General features: G+C 35.7%; 1 protein-coding gene across 1 annotated transcript in view; it reads right to left on the minus strand.

Annotated features, from left to right (window-relative positions):
- The window catches only part of LOC148956910 (integrator complex subunit 6-like), a 75,607-nt gene that overhangs the window by 48,361 nt on the left and 11,232 nt on the right, over nt 1-16,014 (minus strand). The window contains exons 3-5 of the mRNA XM_089096845.1: nt 8,250-8,489; nt 5,032-5,215; nt 2,675-2,806 (exon numbers count right to left, since the gene is read on the minus strand). Coding sequence (XP_088952971.1) covers nt 2,675-2,806; nt 5,032-5,215; nt 8,250-8,489 — 556 coding nt within the window. The remainder of the gene's footprint in view (nt 1-2,674; nt 2,807-5,031; nt 5,216-8,249; nt 8,490-16,014) is intronic.

Raw genomic sequence — 16,014 nt, forward strand, 5'->3', positions numbered from 1 at the left:
TTCTACTAGTCATGCAGTGCACCACCTTCTTGATGTTTTAAACAATGTATTCGACAGCGGCTCTACTCCTTTGACTATTTTTATTGATTTTAAGAAAACTTTTGATACTGTTGATTTTGAGCTGTTGTTAGATAGGATGTCACATTTAGGGATAAAAGGAAATTCGATTGATTGGTTTCGTTCGCATTTGTATGGTAGATCAATACATGTAGCAGTGGTGGATATTGTCAGTTCACCTCGTCCTGTACTATGTGGACTACCGCAAGGTTCTGTTTTAGGTCCGCTTTTATATTTAATTTATGTTGACACATTACGGTTCTACATTCCTGATGCCGCCATAACATCCTTTGCGGATGACACAGCTATAACGATTGCTGGAAAGGCTTTGAGTGAGCTTGTTCCAAAAGCAAATAAAGTGCTACTTGACCTGCATATTTTTACTAGTCTTAGTTGCTTAGCAGTGAATGTGAGTAAAACGAATTACATGCTTTTTAGTCGTACTGGAGTTATTGATAATGTTTTCGGTTTGATTAATTTTAATGGTACAGAGATCAAGCAGATATTTGATACAAGGTATCTTGGTTTTCAGATTGATTGTAATTTAAATTGGAAAAAACATAGTGAAATTGTATGGGTGAAAGTTGCGCGGGGCTTAGGGCTGATTCGTAGATTTAAACATGTGTTTCCTGTTTCAGTTTTGAAAATTTTATATAATTCACTTATTCATCCTTACATTGTATACGGTTGTTCTGTGTGGGCTAGTAATTTTGTTGTAAATTTTAAACGGATACAAATTTTGCAGAATAAATCACTGCCCCTGCTCGGTGATTTTGAAAATTGTGAAAGTACAATGGATTGTTATCACCAATTTTAATATTTTAAATGTTGGGCAGTTAAGGGATTATCAGACCGGTATTTTTGTGCATCAGTGTTTAAATAAATTAGCACCTAATTATTTTTGTGATGTTTTATTATTAAATTCTGCGTACCATTCTTATGATACAAGGAATTCGGCGGACCTAGTATATGAGAGACGACACACTGCTAGGTCTAGTTTTGTATTTAGGCATGTGGGTGTTTCGGTCTGGAACAGTCTTCTGGAAAGCACAAGGATGGCTGAGAGTGTGTCCTCTTTTAAAAATAGTTTAAAGAATTTCTTAATGAATAAGGATGGCTGAGGGGGGGGGGGCGGTATTCTGTCTTCTGTGTTTTGTAAGGATTGGTTTGCGGTTCCCATGAGGTTTATTTCTTATTTATTTATATGATTGCATTATTATTATTATTTTTTTTTTCCATTATATATGTGAGTAAGTTTTTTTCAATATATATATGAGTCAGTAAAATAGTGAGTCCTGCCACAAACAAATCTGTATAGATTTTCACGTGGTAGGTCTGTTTGATATGTTTTTTTTGTGAATATTGATATTTAATAAAAATGAATTTTCTCTCTCATTCATCGCTCATAAGATTAACCAGCCATCTCATCAAACCTATACTTTCAATACACTTCATTTCTCAATTCTCAATTCGCTCTTTACGCTAAAGTTTTTCAGAACCTTTACAAAAAGCTTCGCATTCTAATTAAATGACCCTTGTGTTTCAGGAGTCGTTCCTAAACAATTGGGACAAAAAGCCAAACTTAGCCAAACTTGTGATGTTTCTATTGTCATCAAAACTCTGTTTTTTAGAGTTTCGGTTAGAATTGAGCCGTGTCGGTCCTTACTTACAGTTTGTTAGTTCGAACTGTTTGATCCCTTGCACTCACGAAGGGTATTTATTTTCTTGTTTTTTTAATATTGGTTTCTCACACTGATATTGAGATTAGAGTTTATAAAACTTAAAAATGTGATCCAATAAAAACAGAACGATAATACATGTTAATAAAATATGATTAAAATGATAACAATACGTGATAACACCTTATTATGAAGATTAATACTGATAACATCAATAACAAATAGGTTTCATTTGACACGCAGACTGTGGAAAAAGCCTAGTTCTATATTCCAGCTTAAGGTGATTTCATGTCCAAACTTTCGATCACTTCCTCTTAAATTTTTGCATACATAAATTTTACAAAATGTTGGTATTATTTCGTCAAGAAAGACGGTAAGCGGAATTTGATATTTCGGATAAGCAATAAGGCAGAATTTTACTAGAATTTTAATGTGCTCATACAAGTCATGCAATTATACATATGTCTTCAAAGCCTAATTTCACACAGGGATGGGGGGAGAGGGATAACCGATACAAAATGAATCCTTAAACTTCAAAACCTTAAAAAAAATTCATATCGTAAAATTTTATATCCAATCCTAAATTAATTTTAGTTCTAATCCTTAATCTTCATCCTAATTTATGTTAAAATCTTAATTTTAAAATTTAAAAATCCCTTAAAAATCGTTATAAATCCATATAAAAAAATGCGGATTAATCTTTCTTTCAGTTCTCCTAGCGTACGTCTAAGTCATCTACAAACCTTGGCATTTATCCAAAATTTTGAACTTAGACCATGCTTGAAACCTATCAGTGACCTATTGATCACCTATTGATACTAGATCCTCAGAAAAATTTCTCGCAAAAGAATTCACTGAAAACCTTCACAAGATTGGGCGCTGTACACCCATGCAAGACTAAATGTCCCCCTACTAGCTATGTTTGACTTTATACTAACTTGTTTCAGTAGGCAATACAGGATCTGGGCCTATTTTTTCGAAGTGTATGACGACTCCACTTTGTATCTTGCTCACCAGAGAGTCAATACATTGTGACAATACTTTCTGCGACGTAACAGCATATGATCTTCCTACGAAAGGTAGAGATTATAATATAAAAAACAAAATCTACATCAGGACTGGAATAGAAATTTGCTTTTTACTATAAGCAAATATAGCCCTTCTTTTTTTTCTTTTTTTTACACTAGATCATTTCGTTCAAACAAATTTATAGAAAGGCTTACACAGATTTCTGAGACAAAAGAGACAGTTATTCTTGATAATTCTGGAGACTTACTATAAGACAGAGAAAGATATATAACGTTAATACGGCTTATATCATTATTCTTACTATATGAGATTGATATAAATTACCCATCCGGTTTTTTTTAGAATATTTAAATTATCCTTGGTTTTGTGTTTATCAAATGGGCGCACAAAAACATCTTTTTATTTTAATCACCGATAATACTACGAATAAAAATTACGAACCAAGAGAGAATCAAGGTATAAAAACAAATAATATCGACATACAATGACACAATAGTAACAAAATATAAACAAAACAAATAACTATTTAGCCAAAGGCGTCACGAGATCTTCAGTATCAGTATCAAAGGGAGTAAACAACGCTTATTTATAAGACAGCTCCATCAATAAGTGCACAAAAGCATTTTCAGACATTATATGAAGAGATGCTATTTGGTGCAAAGAGTGTTTCGTAATTAAAGAAAGTTTTAAGGTTAAGCTGAAATTTCTTATTTTTGGTATTGATAACCCAAACACCTTATACGAACAAAAATTTTGTTGATTTCTCTTAATTCATGAACTTTTAAGGTGTCCAGGAAACGGTAACTGGTACAATAACAATAATTTTGAATTTCTCACCCCCTATACAAATGAAGAAATGCAGTACCAACAAAGAGAAAAAATTAAAATCACAGGGGACGAGAAAGGGACGAAAAATCGAAAGAAACAGAAAAGAATATACAACAAAAACAAATAAACACAGAAAAACTAATGCACTATGGTTGCTATATGGATAAGTGGGTGATTAGCACCCCAAGTAGCAAAAATATTTTCTATGAGCCCCAGGTTTTGCAACTCGTAATATCAGGATCCCCCCCCCTAAAAAGAATGCGCAACTTCACCATTACTGTATCTGCCAGGCAGGTAGAACAATCGCTTGCAATATCTAAGGTGTGATCTTAATATCTCTGATATCGCAGGGGCCGCCCAAATATAAACACCGGCCGCAAATATTAGTGCGTGATCAGAGAAGCTGAAGTAGCTGAAGAAGCTGAAGAGAAGCTGAAGTTCAGCCAGCGCTTTTCTACTACATCTTCCAAGGTTCGATATATTTTTAACGTACCGTAGTTTCAGTTAATATCTCACAGTGACCGGATGTAAAAAAAAGGGAAGATCACGATTTAAAAATACTAACCCAAAGAATAAAGATAATATAAGTACCATTTAAAGAAGAAGAAAATACACTCTAAGACCACACTGGCTATACATGACATATGAAACTAAGAGAGGAAAGGAAAAAATAAATGAAAAATAAGATCAACAAGTGAGAAAACGAGGATTTTATCAGCCAGTGGCACATTTTTTTTTGCCATTGGTTGATAAAATCCTCGTTTTATCACCTTTGCTGATTTTATTTTTCATTTATTATTTCCTTTCCTCTCTTAGTTTCATAAACAAGACGAATCACAACAAAGAAGGGAGACGTGAGATTTAGAACGAAATGGTAATTAATCACATTTATCAGCATTGAGTCTTAGATGTATTTCTTATTAAAAGCGTCATATTAATAGCACCAATTTCTTTAGAGTAAATTTTAACCAATCAATTAAAAAAAAAACGAAAGATCTTTAGCATATGTAATATAGGATACATCCGAAAGACCCAAAAAATATGATTGTGATATGTCAGTTGAGTCCAATCCACATTCCCGCTTAGGGGGACATCTATATCTAACCATCGTCATTTCAGTACATTCATAATTTGCCTCCCCTTTTATAAGCAACCCTGATTAGAACAAAGCGATTATGACGAGAAATTGATTTCTAACTAAGTACACGCGTGAACGGGATTTTAAGTACCTTAAACAAACAAGTTTTAAAAGCCTGCGGGGAGAAGCCAGTTTCACGAAACATGCAAAAAAAAGGAAAAAAGTTATCAGTTTTACACATTCAGCCCACATATAATGAACATAATTAAGCCTGATTTAGAGAAAAACCTTTTCAGATAATCGATGTAAGCAAGCTTTTTTTTATACTCCAATTCATTGCTGCAAAAAAAAGTTACTAACCACCGGTTACTTCACACATGGAATCAATAGGTGAGTTATCGCTTGGTACAAGTCCATTGCCGTCATCACGGGAGGGAGGAGTCCCAGCAAGCCTTAATACAAGACTGAAAAGACGTTGATCCCAACGAAATGGCTCTCTCGTAAGCTCGCTGCCAGGTACAGTTGCTGTCATTGGTACATTCAACTAGAAAGAAATTTATCGAGACTACTAATCTAGAACGTACTTTAAAAGGTTACCTATTTATGACAAAATGCTTACTTCAAGTTGATGAAGCAAAATACTGGCGTTGACAGCCCAGTTTCTAAGTAGTTATTATTTTCAAAATGCATAGTAGAAAAAAATTTTTGGAAACGGCACTAATGTTTGGAAGTGATCGAAATTCTTCAATTGAATGCAGAGAGACAAAGGAAAGGACAGAGAGAGGGGACAGGCTGAAAAACAAGCCCATCTTACAAAATTTGGTGATTTTTGAAATTCTATTGAACCGCTCTGTGGGATATTCTGTAGGATATATAGGATATACTGTAGGATATTCTATACCATATGTTCTTTTTTCGTAAGATTAATTTAAAAAAAAACTTTTCAAAAAAGATAAAGGTCCTTTTAAATTTAAGATCAGCAGATACGAATACCTGTTAAAATTCAAACTAAAAAAGACCAGAAATTACTATTAAAGAATAAATGAAACTCAAAACGAACAGAAATTAAATAAAGAATCAACGCAAACAAACATACAATAGATACTAATGTAAGTGAATAAACAAATCTTAAAACGAGTGAAACTTAAATTGAATATGCAAATCAAGCTTGAAACGAACAAAAATCACTGCAAAAAAGAGTTTGGGTACCGCCTCCTTCTCTCACTGTAAAAGTCTAAAACCTACTGTGTCATTGGCGCTTTTTTGAAAACGAATTGTATTACAAATATTTTCTTTTCTACTTAGTATTGAAAATAAACATATATATTACGGTAAAATATTGATCTGATGAGCTTTCAGCAATTAATATTATTATACATCAAATATTCAGTTCCATTTCTTAGTTCTTTCTAGAATTGTTCAAGACGAATAGTTTCACTACAAACAAGAGATTGGATACTGCCCCCTTCCTTAACTGTAAAAACCTAGAGCCTAGTGAGTCATTGGCGCTTCACTGAAAACGAATTATATTATAAATATTTTCTTTTTCAGTTATTGCAGTATTGAAAATGAAAATAAAATTACAGTAAGATAAAATTTTGAACTGATGGATCTTTCAACGATTAATACCATTATATATCAAATATTCAGTTTATTTTATTTGTACTTTCCAAGACTGTTCAAGACACATATAGTTTTAAGTAAAACGCCAATGATGCAGTAGGTTTTAGACTTTTACAGTGAGAGAAGCAGGAAATACCCAAACTCTTGTTCGTAGTGATTTTTGTTCGTTTCAAGCTTTTCATTTTGTTCGTATCTCCTTATCGGATGGGTTTGAGGGAAAAGAGATGTGGAGGTGGGGGGCTAGTTGCCCTCCGATGTTTTTTTACTCTTAAAAAGTGAACTAGCTCTTTCAATTTCCAATCAAATGAACCCTCTTTGAAGTTTATACGAGCATCCCTTCCACAAGAACCATACATGCCCTCAGGGCATAACTTACAACACCTGCCCCCAGGACCTCGGGGGTTGTGTCGACACTGGAGCTTTTGTTATATGATCTTTGAACTATTTTTAACGAAATGGATATCTCAAAATGTCTATCAGATGCATTTGGAAAAAAAAGGCTGTGGGGGGGGGGGCTGGTTACCCTCCAATATCTTTTGAATCTTAAAAAGTGAACTAGAAATTTCAATTTCCAATCAAATGAGCCCTCTCTGAAGTTTATACGAGCATTCCTTTCATAGGAACCATATATGCCCCCAGGGCCTAACTTACAAAGCCTGCCCCCGGACCCTGGGGGGGGGGGGGTGTGTCGACGCAGAGTTTTTGTTATTTGACCGTTGAACTATTTTTAATAAAATCGCTATCTTAAAATTTTTATCGGATGCATTTGGGAAAAGAAGGGCATGGAGGGGGGGGGGGGCTAGTTGCCCTCCCATCACTTTTGACTCTTGAAAAGGGCAGTAGAACTCTTGATTTACAATCGAATGAGCCCCCTCCGAAGTTCATGCGACGACCCCTTCCATATGAAGTGCCTCTGAAAAAAAAATATGATAAAAATTTGGAGCCGTATGGCCTTTACTATAGGCAACGCTATAGCGTTGCCTCTGATACTCTACACAATATAGGCTTGTTCTGCCTACAATATGTTCTATGGGTAAAATATTCCAAAATTCCTTCTTTTCTCCATTTTTTTTTTAATTTGTCATACCTTCCTTTGGCTGCTCAATTTTGTATATGGGGGAAATTTTCTACGAGGGTTTCCAGGGCAGAGGGTTTTTCACGAGAGGGGATTTTCAGGAGGAGGTTTTCTGGGCAGGGGAATACGCCTAGCACCGCAAATCAATTTGAATAAGAGAAAAACCAGGGCCATAGATAAAACAGCCCCGGCTTCTAACTTAACTGTTCAGATCAACCCTTAGGCTACATTATTGAGGTGCAGGAAATTTTAATTATCTCAAATTAATTGAATCCTCATATTACACACTTGATGCTAAGATCTCCGCAAGATCAGCCAAGACAAACTTAACATTTGGACTACTCCTAAGAGGAGTTTTCCTAACAAGGCAAATTAGTCACCATACCAATGCACAAACTTACAACACCACAGTGTCGAGCATCATGTAGTACCCTTCTGAGCAGTGACTGATTACCCAAACAAGCATTGCTAAGAAATGTCGATGTCTATCAATCTAGGTGCTTACGTAACGCTGAGGGCTTTGAATGGTATGAGGGATACGCAACAACGAGATATTGACAACTTTCTAGCTGGCGAAGGGTAATCACAGATTTCAATACCTTCAAAATGACTGGCATTGTCCTCTATGCAGGCTAAGCACCAGGTGGGCTGGTCTAATAGGCCGACTCCTTCTAAGTTAAAAAATCCACCCAAATAAGACCTCATTCCTAGTCCTGGATAGGGACACATGGAGAAGACTAACTGCAGTAAAGAGCATTAAGCCAATTTAAGTCTTTTCACCACGAAGGAAGATCCCCAGCTACCTCTCGCCCCACTGAGCTATGAAAGAGCATAGACAAAAATTTAGAAATCGGGGTTTGTAAGTAATTGAAGTACTTACATCTTCTTGTACACCAGCATTTGATGATAGTTTACCACCGTCTGTGATACAGACTATTACTGCAGGCTCCAAATAATACGGATATCTTCCTTGACCATACATGTCTATACCAGTCTGCATTCTATTTATGTTGAGAAGATCAAAGGCACTCTTCAAGGCAACACCCAATGTTGTCAAACCAACAGCTTGCAAATTTTTCAGTTCGGTCATGAAAGTAGCTAAGTTTTCTTTCCATCCCGCCTAAAAAAAACAAGAAGTCGGTCACTAAAATGAAATACAAACGGTGAAATAAGCAAAATAAAAATTAATCCATTTAACTACAAAACTAGCAAAGAGGTTAAAAATACATTGTGGTAGTGGCGCCTAAGCAATACCTTGTTCGCACAGATGTTTCTATATTAGAAGGACCCACCACTGTTTAAAGAAGAGGCTATACGAAAAAAACTTTCCACTTGGCATGCTGTAAAGTTATGTCATAAGCCAAAACTTCTGACCCAGCTTTGGCCCAGTGCGTTTTTGAGAGCATATGAGAGCCTTTGAAATATTATTTGCATCTGAAATTTTAGAAAAGCTAAAGATAATGTCCCGACTCCAGAAAGCTAGAGCCAGCTGGGTAGCTGACTTTAGCTAGCTGGAACCATTCGACAATACGACCCTTTCCTAGAGATTTAATAAATTTGCAGAGTACTACGAAAAGATCAAAAAGTCCTGGGGCTTTCGGGTTCCTTTCCTCAGAGGCCTTCGGTGTATTTACCTGCTATTCATTGTCTGACCATCCCTTAAAAAAATCTTATGGTATTTATATCGAATTTTGCTGCTCTACAAAATCCCTCCCCCCCCAAAAAAAAATTGTCACCACTTGCCCAAAGTTCACAAGAATATAGATGTTTTCCAAGACGTCAGTTTAGAACCATGTGGACTATATGCACATGCGAAAAATGTTTTCACACATTAGCCTATGGTGGCCGGCGTTTACCCCCCCCCCCCGCGGAAAATACCCCCCGGGAAAATATCCCCCCGTAGAAAATAAGGCTTTCCAAATTTTGAGAATTTTATTCGAGTTTTATTTTTTATGTTCAGTAGGGGGAAGAATTTCGGTACTTGTGTATTATGCGCCACTCACTCAAGTTTATGCTGTGTAAAACTCGAACAAACCGGTTTCTTCATTAGTTTCTTTCAGCTTAGCATAAGACATGACAAAGACAATTGACAGAATAGATGGAAAATATACAATTTAGGCTATATATTTGCAAGTCAGGGGGGGGGGTAAAGTACTTGGACAATTCGAAGTCAGAAAACAATTCTTACTTCATAATATGCAAAATAATTGTACCTAACGCATTTTGCATGCAGACTGCCTATACTTTACCCCCCCCCGCTAATGTGCAAATATTTAGCACAAGTTTATTTATAAAGTAAAGAAGAAACTAAAGAAGAGACCGGTTTGTTCTCGAATTTTACACAGCGTAAACTTGAGTGAGTGGCGCACAATACACAAGTACCGGATTTCCCGGTACTATTTAAAAACGATTAGAAATCAAATTTAAAAAAAACAAGTTTTTTTCAACTGAAAGTAAGGAGCAACGTCAAAACTTAAAACGAAGAAAAATTAGTAGGCCTACGTACATGAAAGGAGTTTCCCCTTTCACAAGACCTTGCTCTTTACGCTAAAGTTTTGACTTTTTGTCCTAATTCTTTAAGAACGATTCCTGAAACACAATGGCCGTTTAATTAGAATAATAAGCTTTGTTTTAAAATTAAAAAAAAACTTTAGCGTAAAGAGAAACATCTTGAGGAGGAGGCAAACCCTTTCATATACTTCTATTCATTTTAAGGTCTGATGTTGCTCCTTACTTTCAGTTGAAAAAACTGGTTTTTCTAAATTTAATTTCCGATAGTTTTTAAATAATACCGGGAAATCTGACTTTCTCTCCATGGAAAATTCGAGTACTTGTGTTTCATACGCCACTCACTCAAGCTTGCGATGTGTAAAACTCGAGAACAAACCGGTTCCTTCGTTACTTTATAAACAAATTTGGGTTATAAATTTGCAAATTAGGGGGGGGAGGTAAAGTATAGCGGGTCTGCATGCAAAATGTGTTAGGTACAATTATTCTGCATATTATGAAGTATGAATTATTTTCTGACTTCAAACTGTCAAAATAATTTGACCCCCCCCTTATGTGCAAATATACAGCCCAAATTATATATTTCCCATCTATTCTGTCACTTGTTTGTCTTGTCTCACGCTAAGCTGAAAGAAACTAACGAAAAAACCGGTTTGTTCTCGGGTTTTACACAGCGCAAACTTAAGTGAGTGGCGTATAATACACAAGTACCAAAATTCCTTCCCCTTACGGAAAAAACTCAAATAAAATTCTCAAATTTGGAAAGCCTTATTTTCCAGGGGGGGGGGTATTATTCGGGGGGTAAACGCCGGGGGGAGGGGTAAACCGTTAGCCCATATTGAAATTCTTTGTAAAAAGGAAGAAGTATCCTAGTTGGGACTTCAATTCCGTGGTATCAGCACACAAGGCCTTCCAAATAAGTTTTAAAACATTCTCTATTGACTGTTCGAAAGAGGCAAATCCCCATTTAGAAATCTAGGAAAACATATTAATCTTAAAAGAAAAATTAGTGCCAACCGGTAAAAATGAGGGGAAGAGAGCAACAAAATAAAAAATACACTTAGATAATATTGATAAAGACGTCAATATTTACTAGTAAAAGAAGAAGAAAAGGATACTATATACATAATAGTTTATTTTAAACATTCTCTTGCAGATTGGCAGATAATTCCGGACGATCAAACTAAACAAGGGTCCATTAAGTCCATCTCCGCATGAGCATTCCACTTTTTTAAAATGGCAATCTTTACTATATTGTCAAAGCATTTAACAATATTTACTATATTGTTTAAACTTCCTTAAGCCCACTACCATTTTTATAAACCCTTTACTATGAGAAATGTTAGTGAAACAAGTTACAAACAAATGTGTTGCTGCCCTTGCTTCAATTTCTGAATAAATTTAATTTCCACTGCTGCCTTCCCTCTGGGTTTACTTGTCCTTTTCAAACTTTCGTTGGAATTAAATAAAACAATCAAGTTTCTTTTCAATTGAAAGTAAGGAGCAACATTAAAACTAAAAACGAATAGAAATTATAATGTATATGAGGGGATTTTCTCCTCCTCAATACTTCGCTCTTTACGCTAAACTTTGACTTGTTCCAATGAATTAAGAATGGCTCCCGAAAAAAATGTAGTACTCAACCTAAATTTTTGCTAAAGCTTTTTTAAAAGTTCTAAAAAAAAAACTTTAGCGCAAAGAGCTACGTATTGAGGAGAGAGCAACCCCCCCCCCCTCATATAGGCTACGTAATATTTTGTGTTCGTTTTCAGTTTTAATGTTGCTCCTTACTTACAGTTGAAAAATCTTGTTATTTTTATTTAATTCCCGTTTTTTTAAATAATGCCGGGAAATCCGGCTCCCCCTCTATGGAAAGTTCCCTTCTCCTGCAAAAACTGCCTCCATGTAAAGATCCTCCCACGTAACCCTCCCCCTCCCCGAAAACTTCTATATATTTACAATAACAATACTATATGCAAACAATGGGCGAAGTTTATGGCTTATAACCCTTCCCCCGGGGATTTTGGGGGGTCAAGTCATCCTCAAAGACATAATTATTAGATCTTTTGACTATGCTGAACAAAATGGCCATCTCAAAATTTTGATTGGGTGACTTTGTGGCGCGGGAGGCGGGCTAGCTGCTTTCCATTATTTTTGATCACTTAAAAAGGGAACTAACCTAGAACTTTTAATTTCCGATCAAATGAGTCCTCTTCCGATCTTATAGGATCACTGGTTCCATACGATTACCCCTGGGGAAAACGTACGAAAAAAAAACAAAAACAAATAAACACGCCTCCGTGATCTTTCTTCTGGCGAAAAATGCAAAATATCCCATATTTCTATATAGGAGATTGAAACCTCTGTAGTAGGGTTCTCTGTTATGCTGAGGCTGATGGGATCATTTTCATTAAGATCAATTGATGCTTTGGGGGTCTTTCCCCCTTTTTCAAAAATTGGGCAAATTTTCTCAGGCTCTTAGCTACTGATAGATAACGTTAAATTTGACAAATTTAATATATTCTAAATAATCATCAAAATTCGATTGTTTTGATGTGTCTATTGTTATCGAGATTCTGTTTCTTAGAGTTTCGGTTACTATTGAGCCGATACGTTCCTTAATCATAGTGCATTACCACGAACTGTTACCCATGTCCGGTCTGGCATCCGCATCTTCCTTGTAAGCTTGTCAACAAAACTGAAGAGCTCCAGAAGCATTCACTCAGAACCATTTACAAAAAGAATAAAATCCCTATTCCTTCATCCTTAACGCCGCACGCCTTACCACCTTAAAAGAAAGGAGAGAGAGCATTTGCTTGCGTTTTGCCAATTGCCATTTCCAATGCCCTTACTGAGAATATTTTTCTTAGTTTTCATAACCCCACCAGACCCCGTCTACTCCGCTTAATCTTCTTAGCAGTCCCAACTTGCTCGCCAATCAACGCTGTTACCGAGAGATTCCGAAAGAGTTTCATTCCTTTTTATCACGGAGCACCTTACCAACTCTTGATGTCTATCCTAAAATAAATTGTTCTTGTCAAGAGTGTCTCTAATGTACTCCTCTAGCGTGCATCTTTTCCTTGTATAAAAATATGGAACAAATAAATAATAAATTATTATAAATCAATGGGTTCCAATTCTTTGTCAAAAAACTACATTTTGTTTAAAATACTGTGTTTTTCTATCAATGCAAAAGAAAAAAACTTACTTTTGTTGTTGATCAAAGTTGGGGCTGTAAGTTTCCTGGGGGGGGGGGGGGGTCGGCAATCGAAATTCCGCTGGTGTACTTTTCGCTTTTTTCGCCATTTTCAAGGGGTTGCAGGCTATTTTTCGGAATAAAAATAGATTTGGTTTCGCAACAAAACTTTTCCTATTAAGACTAACCAAAATAATAGTTACCATTCCTGAATCAGTAACAAAACGCAATTTTTCTCACTAGACACTATTTTTAACGCATTTTTAAAATTTTGGTTACTATGAACCGTGGTTCGTTCTCTACTAGATTACAGCAATCGCTGCAACTACGGTTCAAGTTTAGAATTGGATTGCTTATATATTCTCAGGGTCTAACACGATCATTCTGGTGAAAATGAGGTGCTACCGTAAGGATTTAAAATTCTAAAACAACCAAAAGACAAATTATGGATGCAACGGTAGCAGCGCCCATGGTGACCAAAAATTAAAAACCAGGTTAAAAAAACTGGGTAGTGGGAAAAAATTAGCAATTTGTAGCTGATTCAGGAATGATAACTATAATCTTGATTAGTCTTAATAGTACATTTTTTTGCGTAAACAAATTTCTGGGAATATAAAAAAATAGCCTGAAACCCCTTATAAATGACACCAGATCAGAAAAAAAGTACATAACTGGAATTACCATAACGGAAGACCATATATAGGATACTTACAGCCCCCTGGCTTGAATAACAAGGAAAATCATTTTTTTACATGGACAGCCTAGCACTGATGTTTCCTCATTTTTTCTTTTTCTCCACTGCGAGCGGGGTACTGGGACATCATAGAGACCTGTTTAAGAGCTTATTTGAAAGAAAATTTCTATATTTAGTGCCTTTCATAATTAACTAAATAAAATATATGTTTTTACGAAAACTATATCTTCGTAAACAAGATGATGTTATGTCAGGTATGATGTAATATTTAAGTGTTAAAACAACCCACCTGGGTCGAATTCAAACATGTTTTAGCGTTAAACAGGATAATACTTCTTTAATCAGCAGTTAGTATAGTACAGCGGCTATAAAACTCTCCTTTGGAGAACGAGGATCAAAGATCAAGTTGCTCTGTAGTAACTGTAAGAAACTGTTTCCCCAACTGTAAAAAATTCCTATCTTTTTTAAAATGGTGTGGAGCTCTATTTCATTTAAAACATGAACTACGTTGTCATCGCTGTTACCCAGCATACCCTCTAAATTGTATGTGATACAGTCTTGCAGATCTCTAAGCGTTTTCTTGGTACCTTCCATCACTGACTTGACCTGTCGGCCTTTTTTAATAGTACCAACGTTATTGCAACTGATGCCATCATATAGTTTTGCAGTTTTTTGTCAAAAATTACATACTATTTGAATATTATGTTTTGTTATCCAAAAAAGCACGTAGGTATTTTATTTTCCTTTCAAATGAACCCTAAAAATAGCTCTCTATGATGCTCCAGTTTCCCGGTAGCAGCGATGAATAAAAAGAAAAAAAACAACACATCGGTGCTATCCATGGAAAGTGATTTTCCTTGGTGATAAAGGTGAGGGCTGAAAGTTCCTTGTATAAAATTTTCGTCAATGCTGATTCAAATAATGTACTTTTTATTTCGATGCGACGCCATTTTAGAGGGTTTTAAGGCTATTTATCACAGTTTCTCATAAATTTATTTTTGTGGAAAACTTTTATTATTTGAGAACAATTGAAATAATAGTTGAAATCTTTTAATCAACTACAAATAACAATTGTTTCTCACTTGACACTTTTTTAAACTTGTTTTCTTTTGCTACTATGGACCGTGGTTCGTTCTTTACTAGGCTGTACCTATCAATGAAATCATGTTTCAAGTTTAGAACTGAGTGTATATATTATATACAAAAAAAAGTTTCGAAATGATTTCAAAAACTGTGAGAAAATTTAAATGACCTAACTACAAGATGAATTCTCAGAAGAATGAAACAGCACTAACACCTTAAGGTACAGGTCTTCAATATTTTGGTTGTTCATTTTCACACTTCAGTTGAGACTACATTTGAACTGAATTGGAAGGCATATAAATGTAGCTAACAGTATGCATTATAAAACTTGTTTACTAGCTTAACAAAATCTCTTACACAAACAATAGAAATAACCAAATAATAACAGAGTTTTTTTATTATTATTACAGGCTTCACGGTTTCACCACAGATGATGATTTGCCGCTAGTCCTGGTAGTTACCTCATTTTCTAACACTGAGGTACTTATTATAGCTTCTCCTGAACATGTCAAGGGAAGGATTTTCCGGGATAACATCTGCCGGCAATCTATTCCAAATGGCAGCCAATCGCCAGGCCAAACTCATTTTCACATATTCTTGGCGGGGAGTACCCTCCCCAGAGGAGTACCTCCCCGGGGAGTACCTCAAGATAGTTCTGACAAGCTGTACTTCGGCGATTTGATCCCAAGGGCTTTGCTTTATCAGGAACGAGCTTCAATGGCTCCTCTGATGGAGGGTTATACAAGTACTTATAGAAAACCGACATGGACGCAACATCAAAACGTTCCTGGATCAGCTGGATCAGCCCAAACTTACTTTTGGGTGATGGTTTTCTTAACTATTTCTTCAGAAACGGAGGACTCAATTTTTTGTCCAACGAAAAGATTATCCTAAGCCCCTAGTAGTCCCGGTTTAAGTAAAATAGAAGTTGTGACGCGTTACTCACAGATAGTGCTGTAATGGGCATAGACTAAAGGTAAAAGTAGTTTCAAGGAACAACACATTCTCCTATCATTTACTATTACAATAGCGTTGTTTTTCTATTGCAAAAAAAAAAGTCCCAAAAATTTGAGTGCATTGTATTTACATAGATGAACCTAATACTGGCAACATCAAGGTTACCTGATCCATCTAACTAGCCTATACATAAAATGGTAGTAAAAA

Source organism: Artemia sp. Qi Xiang Cuo, chromosome 1, assembly GCF_049724085.1.
Source record: "Artemia sp. Qi Xiang Cuo chromosome 1, ASM4972408v1, whole genome shotgun sequence".
In the NCBI taxonomy this organism is placed as follows: Eukaryota; Metazoa; Arthropoda; class Branchiopoda; order Anostraca; family Artemiidae; genus Artemia; species Artemia sp. Qi Xiang Cuo.